This window comes from Haliotis cracherodii, unplaced genomic scaffold (assembly GCF_022045235.1).
Source record: "Haliotis cracherodii isolate W230 unplaced genomic scaffold, xgHalCrac1.p SCAF_17, whole genome shotgun sequence".
Taxonomy (NCBI): domain Eukaryota; kingdom Metazoa; phylum Mollusca; class Gastropoda; order Lepetellida; family Haliotidae; genus Haliotis; species Haliotis cracherodii.
Window position 1 is genome coordinate 12,410,551 of NW_027266272.1, and position 15,206 is coordinate 12,425,756.

Here is a 15,206-nt window from a genome sequence, read left to right on the forward strand (position 1 = left end):
TGACGAGATCCAGCGGTTCCATTCATCTAGTAGAGTTCTGTGGGTGATAAGTCAGGAGAACATTCCGGCCACGGTAAGACGTTGCCTGGGGCCAGGGGCCTGGGGCCTGTGGCCTGTGGCCTGTGGGGCCTGTGGGGCCTGGCGTTGTCGTGTTGGTACAGAACACTTCGAGTTGCTGCTGGAGGTAGGGTAGCACTACTGGACGGAGGATGAAATCTCTATAGCGTTGCGTATCGATGACGACGAGTGGCATTGTCTGGTCACCACAAATTCCACCCCATACCATCACGCCACCTCCACCGCAAGGAACGACTTCTTGAACGCAGCAAGCAGCTTTCCGTTCACTTCTGCGACGGTAAACACGCTGCCTGCCACCAACGCTATACAAACAGAACCTGCTTTTGTCCGTAAAGACCACGCGTTGCCATTCCCGACTGTCGCACTGTATTAGCTCATCGTATTCGTCTGCGTCCATGTTCAGCAGTCAACATCTGTCCTCTGAACGGTCGGTAGGCCCGAAGACTTCTGGTCACTGGGTGTGCTCACCTGCCGACCCAAAGCATTCACTGCCGATGACGTCACTGTGAGGAAGCAGTTCCGGAGGTGCAACGTTGGCAGATACCGGTCTTCCTATGGCGTAGTGACCCGTGGTCTCCCTGTCCTCGACCTGTCCGACGTCCTTCCAGTCTGTCTGAAATGCTGCAACAAGTTTCCAACGGCAACAGCCAAAGGTTCTTGCAACATGGGTGTGCTTGGCCCCCATCTGGACGATCCCAATTGCTCGCTCAGGTTGTTCTGGTGTTAGCCTTGGCATTTCAAATGTGTTTTATTACAATGTGGATGTTTAACATTGCTACTGTGCACTATTTGTACCCTTGTGGCACGTAATTTCTACCAGCAATGACATCACGTGCTTTTTAAAAAAAACACATACTCATTGCCGGTAAAAATTACAGTTACAACAACCATGCGTTTGGGCTATGTGTTTGTGTTTGTGCCTATTTTGGTTTGAACCAGTACTACTAATTCAAAATCCCATTTTTATTTATTTATTTATTATTTTATTATATGTGCAAAGTTTCTTTTGCCGGTCAGTTTAGTTGGAGTACTGCTGAATGTGAAGCTAAACAGCAAACAAACAAACACAATTAAAGATTTGCAGCGTACTAGTGTTCAATTGGACCGAGGGTATACTTTATAGGCTTTCTCAGGATGTTTAATTTTTCAAAATCAAAATTTAAACAAATTCAAATTTTACATAGCAATATCTGTTTTCGTAACAGATTTAAATGATTTGAAATGTCTGTCTATTTACGTATACCATTACATTATTTTGAAAGGGAAAGACTTTCTCTTTGACCCCACTACGGATCAGAACGGCGCCAAGCTCACCGTGTCTGTCTCGACAAGTGTTGTGTTGTGTGCAAAGCTATAACGAATTTATCAATCAGCATATACATTCAGCCCATTTCATCAAAATCATGATTAACTCTTCCGCTATCAACACATTTGTATGTCTACATGCCAATGAATTACCAGGTCAAGTTCATTTATTTCTACTAAATATTACTTCCAATTCAACGAAGCACTTCAAAACAAGCTTCAGTAAATGAAGGACGTGTGTGTTCCCTGTGATCCAACGATCTCTTCTCAATTTGCAACTCTCCTTGAGCCAACTGCACCAAAATCTCCACTAATCATTTCTTGAAGCTAAATTGTTGCTGCCAGAAGTTTGCTGGTATGCCTAATCTTATAGCCCTGAATTTTTAAAAAAAACTGTTCCTTTCATGTTAAACTCTTTTGCACCATGCGCAACTCGGGCGCAAAGAACATGACAAGTAATTCTGAGATTGTTACATTGCCAAGATTTTTTTTGGAAAAACCTTACTTTTATTATCTCGTCATTGATACAGCTTCGCTCTCTAGAAATAGCACAGACGTTAGCGAGATATGTACTCAACAACGACATCTACTCGCAACAGGCAGTGCATGTTGATTATAATAGATTCTTATTACAAAACTATTTCTGAAAAAAAATTGATTGAAGAACCTGTAAACTTTAACAGCAAATGCGAACATATATTATTTATTATTTATTATCAATATCATAATTAAGGATGCACGGCGCCTAGTCGAGTATTGCAGCGTTCTATGTCCTACCTTGTTCCAGTCGTAAGTACGTATATCAACAACTGTCGATGTCATGTGCAGGGTTATTCATTACATCCGATTAATGTTTTATAATTTCGAGGTGTAAGGGGAAGGTAGAAGCCTCATTTCACCTCATTAGCTGATTGAAAGGCAGTTCTATTGCATCGAGTTTCTGTTGTTGACATTAAGGTAGGAAACGGGCGCGTCCATTTTCGTAACTAGGGGTGGGTGCGCTCGCCCTGGTTATAAAAAATCATTGTTATCTGTAATCATCTTTGTAGTTGGGATGAGTATTACCTGATTTGCATTTAGATAATAAATTTAATTTGTTGCAGTAAGATGGAGTTTGGTTAAAGGAAGGTTCGAATGTGTAAATTATTAATCACCCCTACTGAAAGGTCAGTCCATTTTGATACGTCAAAACATGGCCGAGACTGGTTGTACATTACTATAATTAGCACTGTGAGACATCACTCGGTATAATTGGTGCTTTTAATCACCAAGTACCCTGGTATTGCGTGATAATTCAAAGGTCACGCGCTGTGTGTTAATTACAGAGTAGCACGTGATGGATGGAAGCGTATATACGATATCAGTGACAAGCGGTACATAATATAGTTTACTGCACTGTCCGACCGAGAGAACGGCTGACGTAATATAACATGGTGTATTAGCTAGTTGGTCTTTCTGCTTCCTCCAAGTGTGTGTGTGTGTGTGTGTGTGTGTGCGTGCACGCGCATGTGTTGGCATGTGTGTGTGTCGGTGTGTGTGTGGGGGGGGGGGGGGGGGGGGGGGGGCATGTGTGTGTGTAGTGGCCTGTGTGTGTGTGTGTGTGTGTGACCTTTCAACCCATCATCATCCTACCGTTTCATCTCCTCACAGTCTCACGTTTCCTCTGCTCACCTTCTCATCATCCCCCGCCTCATCTTCCATACGTCTCGTCTCCTCACCGTCTCATCTTCTCTTGTCTCAACCCATCACATCTCATCTCACCGACTCAACTACTCATCGTCTCAATTCCCCACCGTCTCATCACCTTACCATTTCAACTCCTCACCGTTTCATCATGTCATATCTCACCTCCTCACCGACTCATCACCTAAGGTCTCATCTCTTCACCGAATAAACTACTGTCTCTTATCCTCACCGTCTCATCACCTCACCGCCTCATCACCTCACTTTCTCATCACCTCACCTTCTCATCACCTCACCGTCTCATCTCCTCATCGTCTCATCACCCCACTCTTATTCCCATCGTCTCTTATTCCCACCGTCTCATCTCCTCACCGTCTCATCTCCACACAGTCTCATCTTCTCATCCTCCCATCACCTCACCGTCTCATCACCCCACTGTCTCTTATCCCCACCGTCTCATCTCCTCACCGTCCCATCTCCTCACCGTCTCATCTTCTCATCCTCCCATCACCTCACCGTCTCATCACCCCACTGTCTCTTATCCCCACCGTCTCATCACCCCACTGTCTCTTATCCCCACCGTCTCTTATCCCCACAGTCCCATCTCCTCACCGTCTCATCTTCTCATCCCCCCATCACCTCACCGTCTCATCACCCCACTGTCTCTTATCCCCACCATCTCATCTCCTCACCGTCTCATCTCCACACAGTCTCATCTTCTCATCCTCCCAACACCTCACCGTCTCATCACCCCACTGTCTCTTATCCCCACCGTCTCATCACCCCACTGTCTCTTATCCCCACCGTCTCATCTCCTCACCGTCTCATCTCCACACAGTCTCATCTTCTCATCCTCCCATCACCTCATCGTCTCATCACTCCACTGTCTCTTATCCCCATCGTCTCATCACCCCACTGTCTCCTCTCCCTACTGTTTCATAACCTCACCGTCGCATCTTCTCACCGTCTCATCCCCTCACCGTCTCATCCCCTCACCTTCTCATCACTTTATCGTCTCATCACCTCACCTTCACATCCCGTCACCGTCTCATCACCTCACCGTATCATCTCCTCGCCATATCATCCCCTCACCTTCTCATCCCCTCACCGTCTCATCCCCGCACCGTCTCACCACCTCACCGTCTCATCTCCTCACCTTCTCATCTTCTCATCATCTCACCTCATCCCCTCAACGTCTCATCTCCTCACCATCTCATCACCTCAACGTCTCCTCTCCCTACTATCTGCTATCCCCACCGTCTCACATCCTCACCTTTTAGTCCCCTCACCGTCTCATCCCCTCATGTCTCATCTCCTCACCTTCTCATCCCCTCACCGTCTCATCTCCTCACCTTCTCATCCCCTCACCTTCTCATCCCCTCACCGTCTCATCACCTCACCTTCTCATCCCCTCACCTTCTCATCCCCTCACCTTCTCATCCCCTCACCTTCTCATCACCTCACCTTCTCATCACCTCACCTTCTCATCATCCCCTGCCTCATCCCCTCACCTTCTCATCCCCTCACCTTCTCATCCCCTCACCTTCTCATCACCTCACCTTCTCATCATCCCCTGCCTCATCCCCTCACCTTATCATCCCCTCACCTTCTCATCCCCTCACCGTCTCATCACCTCCACTGCTCATCATCTCACCTTCTCATCCCCTCACCTTCTCATCCCCTCACCTTCTCATCACCTCACCTTCTCATCATCCCCTGCCTCATCCCCTCACCTTCTCATCCCCTCACCTTCTCATCCCCTCACCTTCTCATCACCTCACCTTCTCATCATCCCCTGCCTCATCCCCTCACCTTATCATCAACTCACCTTCTCATCCCCTCACCTTCTCATCCCCTCACCGTCTCATCTCCTCACCTTGTCATCCCCTCACCTTCTCATCCCCTCACCGTCTCATCAGCTCACCTTCTCATCCCCTCACCTTCTCATCTCCTCACCTTCTCATCTCCTCACCTTCTCATCTCCTCACCTGCTCATCCCCTCACCTTCTCATCCCCTCACCTTCTCATCCCCTCACCGTCTCATCTCCTCACCTTCTCATCCCCTCACCTTCTCATCACCTCACCGTCTCATCACCTCACCTTCTCATCATCCCCTGCCTCATCCCCTCACCTTATCATCAACTCAACGTCTCCTCTCCCTACTATCTGCTATCCCCACCGTCTCACATCCTCACCTTTTAATCCCCTCACATCTCATCCCCTCATGTCTCATCTCCTCACCTTCTCATCCCCTCACCGGCTCATCTCCTCACCTTCTCATCCACTCACCGGCCCATCCCCTCACCTTCTCATCACCTCACCTCATCATCCTCTGCCTCATCCCCCCACCTTCTCATCTCCTCACCTTCTCATCCCCTCACCTTCTCATCCCCTCACCTTCTCATCACCTCAACGTCTCCTCTCCCTACTATCTGCTATCCCCACCGTCTCACATCCTCACCTTTTAATCCCCTCACGTCTCATCCCCTCATGTCTCATCACCTCACCTGCTCATCCCCTCACCTTCTCATCCCCTCACCTGCTCATCCCCTCACCCTCTCATCACCTCACCTTCTCATTACCTCACCTTCTCATCATCCCCCGCCTCATCCCCTCACCTTCTCAACCCCTCACCGTATCATCTCCTCACCTGCTCATCCCCTCGCCTTCTCAACCCCTCACCTTCTCACCGTCTCCTCACCTTCCTGACATTTAAACAGTTAACACTAATCACCAAACACCCCTCGCCCCCCACCAACCCCCTGCACACCCTGAAGCACACACACACACACCCTCACAGCTCCCCAAATACGTGCACATCTTGCCACGTTTCCATCCGTCATGACACCCCCTCTGGCACTCTGCCACCCACCCCTACCCAATCCTCTTCCCCCACGACATTTTCCCCCATCTTCAGCCCACATCACACAGGAAACGGCCTGTTTACTATAAAGAGTGCGCAAGGATGCTAAATTGCTGAATTAAAGTGCACGTGACCCTGACTGATCAGGTCTTGCGGAGGCCCAGGATGAGCCCATGTATCATTCAGATCTCAAAGCAATGGGTTGCCTAGCAACACGTACTGAAATACGTTTACTGATTCACTGTACTTACAAACTTACTATGTTCCTGTGCGCTCGCATCCAGAATCGTTAGCACTGATGTTTTCTTTGACTTCCAAACACTTAAGCGCTTTATTAAAAGAGGTTCCCGAAGATAAGGACTTACTCTCGGGGAACAAAATCTATTACAGCTAACCACAAACATTCTGACCACATTAGAAAAAACATACTCTTAAATAATCCCCGTTTCCTTTAATTACTGTCCTCCTTTAAAGAAATAACTGCCTTCCCTATTTAATCGATGAGTTTGTTGTTCGGAATACGTATTAGTCTAATTGAAAAAAGTAGATTCAAAGTTTCCCGGGAGTGTTACCAGGTCAGGTTGTATCTCTGTCTCGGAAACGGTGCCGTTTCCACGTAGTGTCCTATCATTGATACAAGATGCTTGACTGAATCAATTAATTTGTTTAGTTTGTGTGTGTATATATATATACTAGTATATTGATTGATTGATGATATATATATATATATATATATATATATACTAGTATATTGATTGATTGATGAGCGTGTCATCCTTTGATACAATTATTCTGTGGATAGATCTATTGATTTAAGCAGCTGCCCTGATAACAAAGAACATGAAGTTGTTTTTCTGTAATATATTGTTCATGTAAAATAATAATACAGTAAACTACGGTTATAGCGAACACGCTTATAACGAACTGACGGATATAACGAGCTTACTTTTTTGGTCCCGACTATTTGCTGTAGTTATGCTGTATATATGCTTATAACGAACTACGGTTATATCGAACTAAAATTAGTGGTCCCTTTGAGTTCGTTATAACCGTAGTTTACTGTATTTCGAAATGGTACAAAAAAAACTTTTTCAACCGACTCAGCAACCGAATAGATCACAGTTAAACATTCCAATTTGTTAGATTTCAATGTAAATTTGTGCCATTTGTCATTATTAAATTTAGTTTGATCTAGGTGTGTTGAATTTTACTGTATACGTGAGAACAATGATAACAGCGGTACACATTCGGCCCGCTTCTCTTGGGCACGCCAGCAACCTATGATTGTGAGTTCGAATCCCGGATCGCCCCGAGCATGTTTCTAGGTTTGTCAGCACCATACCGGTGCTCGTGGGTTTCACCGAAATGGTAAACGTCTGAGACCTGCATCACTTCAGGCTTTTCTCGACCATGAAGCTGAAACGCCGTGATGTAACTGGAATAATGTTCAAAGCGGCGTTAAACCCAACTCACTCACTCACCCGCCCGCTCATAGGCTTTTCCTATATGCATTCTAATGTATTTTATTATGAAATGTATTATAGTGTATGACCTTGTATGGTTTGTTTCGTGGTCCTGAGTTAAGTTATACTGAGTGTATTGCGGTGCATTGTAGTATATTGTATCACATTTTATTGAGTTGTATAGCATTGTATTGTTTCAATGAATTAACACCAAGGGTGGCAGGCATGCCCTCAGTTGTTAGACATAATATTTCTTCGAAGAGAAGAAGATCCGAGGTATATCTTATCTCTCTTCCTTGGTAGCTAGTGTGATCGTTTCCGGGATTGATGTGGGTGATGGTGACGGAGACAGATACTATTACCCTGTTATCGTAGGTGTAGTTGTAGAAGTTGCAGCAACAGTATAGTATCGGCACCAGTAATAAAGAAAAGGTAATACCAGTAGAATAGGTAGTAGTAGTTAGGCTGTAGTCGTAGTCATACTTGTAGTAAATTGTTCAGAACAAGCCACAGCCAAAAACATTATTATTATTATTATTAGTAGTAGTAGTATAAGTATTAGTATTAGTATTAGTAGTATTAGTATTAGTAGTATTAGTAGTAGTAGTAGATTAAAATAATAAAAAATTGCAGCAAAGAGGGTTTGGGTGATCCTGGCACAGTCAGGCTGGTTAGGCTCATCATCAGCTCAGAGCTCTTGCCCCCTCTACACGCAGCCCAGACAGCGAATGGGACTTCTCCCAGGAAGCGCTGACTAGTCATACCCACCCAGAATTTTTTGGAGAATGTGAAGACTCCCCAACACTGCAGCCTTCTGCATTACTCAGATTGTCGGAAGGGCTGTATTCCAGGTAGCAAACCCGGGTACTCTCCCAATGTCAGTCAACATATTGGCAGGTACCAAACCTAAGGCACCGAGAACAATGGGGAGTCGGACAACTTGGTACTTGGGATGCAAGCGTGACATTTCGAAAGCGAGGTCAGCATATTTGCCATGTTTTTTCTCAATCTTGTCCATCAGATTAGTGTCAAAGGGGACAGAAAATTCAATGATATAAATGATTTCATTGGATTTATCAAAAAGGACAAGATCAGGTTTGTTGGCCTGGATACGTCTAAGGCGGTAAACGGGCCTATTCCAAAGAACTTTGTATTTATCATTTTCCATGACGCCCTCTACATATTCCGGGTCGTACCATCGATGGACCTCTGTGTCAAAACCACAAGCATGGCGAAGACGGTAATAAAATGTTCGAGCTACACTATCATGTCGCTTAAGATACTGTGTTTGTGCCAAAGCTGGGCATCCACTGAAAATGTGTTTGACAGTCTCATTAAATTCATTACATAATCTACATTTCATATTTACATTTTGATGCAAAATACACACATTGACGGTTTCGAGTGGGAAGTGACTTGTCCTGAACAGCAAACAGAAAGCCTTTTGTTTCACTTTTTTAGGCCAGACGACTTCATCCAAGCGAAGGACTCTGCAGGATTGCTGCACATAAACTCGATGCAGTGGTCGTTCAAATAGATTCTCCTTTAAAAGAGTCTGGGCCGACTTGATATGGCACTTCGCTTGGTTGACACTCATTTCTGTACCGCCCAGGAGTACAGAACCATCAACAAAATCAACACCGTCATTGAGATTATGCCCCACATCCTTGGCTCGTTTTAGAAAACTGTGGAATGCCTTGTTTTCATCGTGAGTCTTCACATGCTTCACAAGAGGATCATCAGACAAATAAATGCGTGCAAAAGTGCACAAAACAATTCTATCATGAAGAGCCTCCACGTTAATCAAACCACGCCCTCCCATCATAATTGGTAAATATAAGCCATTGAGGAAAGGGCGAGGGTGGTGGGATCTATTGTCCGCCATGATTCTTTGTGTGAAGGTGTCTATACCCTTAATTTCTTGTCTCGTCCAACCAACAACACCAAAAAACAGGAAAGGACCGGCACAGCATAAGTATTTGTGGCTTAGACTTTATTGCGAGCGTTCTTCTTGTTATTTTTATTGTAGTAGTAGTTGTTGTAGTAGATGTTGGTCTTGTAGTAGTGGTGGCACCAGCAATAGTAGTAGTGATAGCAGTAGTTGAAGGCGTAGTAGTAGTAGTAGTAATATTAGTAGTAGCAGTGGTGGTAAAAGTAGTTGCTGTAGTCGTAATAAGCGTAGTAGGTGTAGTAGTAGTAGTAGTTGTTGTTGTAGGAGAAATATTAGTATTAGTATTAGTTTTAGTCGTGGTGGTTATTATTATTATCTAAGTATTAGTATTAGATGTTGGTCTTGTAGTAAATTTAGTAGTAGAAGAGTCAGCAGCAGTAGTAGTAACTGTAGTAGTTGTAGGTGTAGTAGTATAATGATAGTAGGAGTCGTTGTAGTTGTAGTAGTAGTAGTAGCAACAGTAATAATACTAGTAGCGGCAGCAGTAGTAGTAGTTGTAGTAGTCGTAGTAGTAGTTGTAGTTGTAGTAGTAGTAGTGGTAGTTGTAGTAGTGAAAAGGGTAGTAGCAGTGGTTGTAGTAGTCGTAGTAGTAGTTGTAGTAGTAGTAGTAGTAGTGGTAGTTGTAATAGTGAAAATGGTAGTAGCAGAAGTTGTAGTTGTAGTAGTAGTAGTAGCAGCAGTAATAATAGTAGTAGCGGCAGCAGTAGTAGTAGTAGTAGTTGTAGTAGTAGCAGTAGCAGTAGTAGTTGTAGTAGTAGTAGTAGTAGTGGTAGTTGTAATAGTGAAAATGGTAGTAGCAGTAGTTGTAGTTGTAGTAGTAGTAGCAGCAGTAATAATAGTAGTAGCGGCAGCAGTAGTAGTAGTAGTAGTTGTAGTAGTAGCATTAGTTGTAGTAGTTGTAGTAGTAGTAGTAGTAGTAGTTGTAGTAGTAGTAGTAGTAGTAGTTGTAGTAGTAGTAGTAGTAGTGGTAGTTGTAATAGTGAAAATGGTAGTAGCAGAAGTTGTAGTTGTAGTAGTAGTAGTAGCAGCAGTAATAATAGTAGTAGCGGCAGCAGTAGTAGTAGTAGTAGTTGTAGTAGTAGCAGTAGCAGTAGTAGTTGTAGTAGTAGTAGTTGTAGTAGAAGTAGTAGTAGATGTTGTCGTAGTAGTACATAGTAAGTTATTTAGAACAAGCCAAAAACGACTATGTTCACAGTAGTCGCAATACGTTCGACTGGTGGCAGTTTTTACATTGATAATTCCGTAGAATATATGAAGGAAAGTTGAGTTTACATACGAGTATGTCGGAGTGCGGCAGTCTTCGTACACCAAATCACGCTACAAGCATAATCTAACCAAATGAAGAAATCAAACAGGACATGGAATGAAAACTGTTTCCCACAAAGTTGATCAAGTTTATCTTCGCAAAAAACACCACACGCAAAAGGAAGAAAGAAAAGCATTAATTCAAAGCAAACTTTCTTCCGGTGATTAATTCTTACTGCCAGGGTTCCTTTGGCGCTGTGACCAGCACAGACGAAATTAAATGTATTATTTTGTCGGCAAAGAAAGATTAAATCGCCCATTTATCACAAAGTAAATACCTCGAATGAAATCAATGGTAGCACATTATATTTTCATCCTATAAATGTTTTGTGGACGCGAAGCCCGTCATTAGGGTTTGTAAATAATTAGATTTCTCCGCACAAATTCGCACACTCCTCGGTCCAAATCGTTATGCATGGCTCGTCCAAATGCATTTATAATCAAATAACAAAAATCGTTATTAATTTAATCGACAGAATTAGTGTCTGAAGAGAGTCAAACCCTGCCGAGTGCCGATAAACGTGAAGAATGTGACCTTTGATCTTTTCACCGCCCTCTGGTGGTAATTGCGTTAAAGATGCGATAACTCTAGAGAAATGCGGGATTCTTGTACGGTTCAGTGTGTTGAAACAGAATGGATCCTGGGAGTGAAGTGATTAATTTTTGATCTTGGAAAAGAAATGTCAACAGAAACATTTCTATTCGTTTGATTTGTTGAATGAAGATGGCCATGTTCATATGTGGCGGTAAACATTCCTCGCTCTACCATCAATAAAACTCTTCCCTACTCTGCCATCGGGGCAAGTCTTCCCCACTCGGCCATCAGGCCAAGTCTTCCCCACTCTGCCATTAGACCAAGTCTTCCCCACTCTGCCATCAGGGCAAGTCTTCCCCACTCGGCCATCAGGGCAAGTCTTCCCCACTCTGCCATTAGACCAAGTCTTCCCCACTCGGCCATCAGGCCAAGTCTTCCCCACTCTGCCATCAGGGCAAGTCTTCCCCACTCTGCCATCAGGGCAAGTCTTCCCCACTCTGCCATCAGGCCAAGTCTTCCCCACTTTGCCGTCAGGCCAACTCTTCCCCACTCTGCCATCAGGGCAAGTCTTCCCCACTCGGCCATCAGGCCAAGTCTTCCCCACTCTGCCGTCAGGCCAACTCTTCCCCACTCTGCCATCAGGGCAAGTCTTCCCCACTCTGCCATCAGGCCAAGTCTTCCCTACTCTGCCATCAGGCCAAATCTTCCCCACTCTGCCATTAGACCAAGTCTTCCCCACTCTGCCATCAGGGCAAGTCTTCCCCAATCGGCCATCAGGCCAAATCTTCCCCACTCGGCCATTAGGGCAAGTCTTCCCCACTCTGCCATCAGGGCAAGTCTTCCCCACTCTGCCATCAGGGCAAGTCTTCCCCAATCGGCCATCAGGGCAAGTCTTCCCCACTCGGCCATCAGGGCAAGTCTTCCCCACTCGGCCATCAGGGCAAGTCTTCCCCACTCTGCCATCAGGCCAAGTCTTCCCCACTCGGCCATCAGGCCAAGTCTTCCCCACTCTGCCGTCAGGCCAACTCTTCCCCACTCGGCCATCAGGGCAAGTCTTCCCCACTCTGCCATCAGGCCAAGTCTTCCCTACTCTGCCATCAGGCCAAATCTTCCCCACTCTGCCATCAGGGCAAGTCTTCCCCAATCGGCCATCAGGGCAAGTCTTCCCCACTCGGCCATCAGGCCAAGTCTTCTCTCAATCTGCCATCAGGACAACTCTTCCCCGCTCTACCATACGACTAACGCTTCCCAATTGTAATCGCCAGCTCACAGCGATCTAACCAACTTTCTAAAATCAGGTGAAATCTTTCTCAGAATACACAATACCATTTAGTAAGTGGTCAAATGTAAGAAATGTTATATTTAGGATAACACTTTCTTAGTAAATTACAGATTCCATCCGGAACTCGAAACCACACTCCCATAGTGAGCCACCTCATCGCCAGCACACAAAGTCAACGATCAAGCCTACTCAGCCACCGAGGCTTCCACAAACAATGAAACTCTGACACCCGGTAGTCTAGACCAGGCACTTTTTGTACATACCCCTCTGACAAGAGGTCGCTAAATGGCTGAAATAATGCCGATGCGACGTTAATTTTTAACTCACTCACTCACTCACTTACACACTCACTTACACACTCACTCACTCACTCACTCACTCACTCACGAGTAAATTGGCACGACTCCCAAGGCCGAAAGCTGTAAATACACAATGCCATTTAGAAAGTGGTCATGAAAGATGGGATTCGACCAAAAAGTGTTCTCGAATCTGTAATATCCCAAACATAACATTTGTTACATAAATCTTTCTCATTCTACATGCAGAAAACTCTTTCCCACTCTGCTAAAATAGAAACTCGTTCCCCACTCTGCCATCAGGCGAACTATTCCTCTCATTATAATCAAAGTAACTCTTCCCCAGTATAAAGTCACACTATCATTTACCTACTCTACCATCAGACAAACCTTTCCTTATTCTACTATCAGACAAACTCCTCCCCACTCCTCCATCAACGCAACACTTCCTAAATCTACAATCAACCAAACACTTCCCAAATCTACCATCAGACCAACTTTCCCCGCTTTACCATAAGACGAACTTTTCCCCACTCAACCATCAGACCAACAATTCCCGACTCAACCACCAGACTAATTTTTCAACGCTTAACCATAAGACCAACTTTACCCCAATCAACCATCAGACCAACTCTTCCACACTTATCCATCAACCCAACACTTCCAAATTCAACAATCAACCGAACACGTCCCAAATCTACCATCAGACCAACTTTTCCCGACTCAAACGACAGACAAACTCTTCCCCACTCAGCCATCAGACCAACACTTCCCCTCTTCGCCCCCAGACCACACCTTCCCCACTTAACCATAGGACCAACTTTTCCCCACTCAACCATCAGACCAACAATTCCCCACTCAACCATCAGACCAACTTTTCCCCGCTTAACCATAAGACCAACTTTTCCCCACATCAACCAAACACTTCCCAAATCTACCATCAGACCAACTCCTCTCCATCATCAATCCACACTTCCCAAGTCTACCATCAGACCACCCCTTCCCGACTCAACCATCAGACCACCCCTTCCCGACTCAACCATCAGACCACCCCTTCCTCACTCAACCACCAGACCACCCCTTCCTCACTCAACCATCAGACCACCCCTTACCCTCTCAACCATCAGACCACCCCTTCCCCACTCAACCATCACACCAACACTTTCCGACTCCACCATGAGACTAACACCTCCCCACTCAACCATCAGACCATTCCTTCCCCACTCAACCATCAGACCATCCCTTCCCCACTCAACCATCAGACCATCCCTTCCCCACTCAACCATCAGACCATCCCTTCCCCACTCAACCATCAGACCATCCCTTCCCCACTCAACCATCAGACCATCCCTTCCCCACTTAACCATCAGACCACCCCTTCCCCACTCAACCATCAGACCACCCCTTCCCCACTCAACCATCAGACCATCCCTTCCCCACTCAACCATCAGACTATTCCTTCCCCACTCAACCATCAGACCATTCCTTCCCCACTCAACCATCAGACCACCCCTTCCCCACTCAACCACCAGACCACCCCTTCCCCACTCAACCACCAGACCATCCCTTCCCCACTCAACCATCAGACCATCCCTTCCCCACTTAACCATCAGACCACCCCTTCCCCACTCAACCATCAGACCACCCCTTCCCCACTCAACCACCAGACCACCCCTTCCCCACTCAACCACCAGACCACCCATTCCCGTCTCAACCATCAGACCACCCCTTCCCCACTCAACCATCAGACAACCCCTTCCCCACTCAACCATCACACCAACACTTTCCGACTCCACCGTGAGACTATCACCTCCCAACTCAACCAACAAACCATCTCTTCACCACTCCACCATCAGGCTAACTACTCTCCCATCTGCCACCAGACAAACACTTCCCCACTCTACCATCACACTACCATTTGCCTACTCAATCATCAACCTAACCTACCATAAGACCAACTGTTTCCAAACCGACCATCAGACCAACTATTGCCAACACACCATCAGACCAACTGTTGACCAAACTTGCATCAGACCAACTGTTGACCAAACTTGCATCAGACCAACTGTTGACCAAACTTGCATCAGACCAACTGTTGACCAAACTTGCATCAGACCAACTGTTGACCAAACTTGCATCAGACCAACTATTGCCCAACCGACCATCAGACCAACTATTGCCCAACCGACCATCAGATTGAGTGAGTGAATATGGTTTACGCCGCTTTTAGCAATATTCCAGCAATATCACGGCGGGGGACACCAGAATTGGGTTTCACGCATTGTACCCATGTCGGGAATCGAACCCGGGTCTTCGGCGTGACGAGCGAACGCTTTAACCACTAGGCTACCCGACCGCCCCCCGACCATCAGACCAATTGTTGCCGAACCTACCATCAGACCAACTGTTGACCGAACTTGCATCAGACCAACTACTGCCCAATCG

General features: G+C 45.8%; 1 protein-coding gene across 1 annotated transcript; it reads left to right on the top strand.

Moving 5' to 3' along the window:
- The first annotated feature begins 2,151 nt into the window (after positions 1–2,151).
- Positions 2,152–14,961, top strand: LOC139465180 (mucin-2-like). Its single transcript, XM_071246868.1, has 5 exons — positions 2,152–2,172; positions 3,665–5,757; positions 11,373–12,339; positions 13,361–14,558; positions 14,795–14,961. The coding sequence occupies exons 1-5, from the start codon at positions 2,152–2,154 to the stop codon at positions 14,959–14,961; spliced, it is 4,446 nt and encodes a 1,481-aa protein (XP_071102969.1).
- The last annotated feature ends 245 nt before the right edge of the window (positions 14,962–15,206 follow it).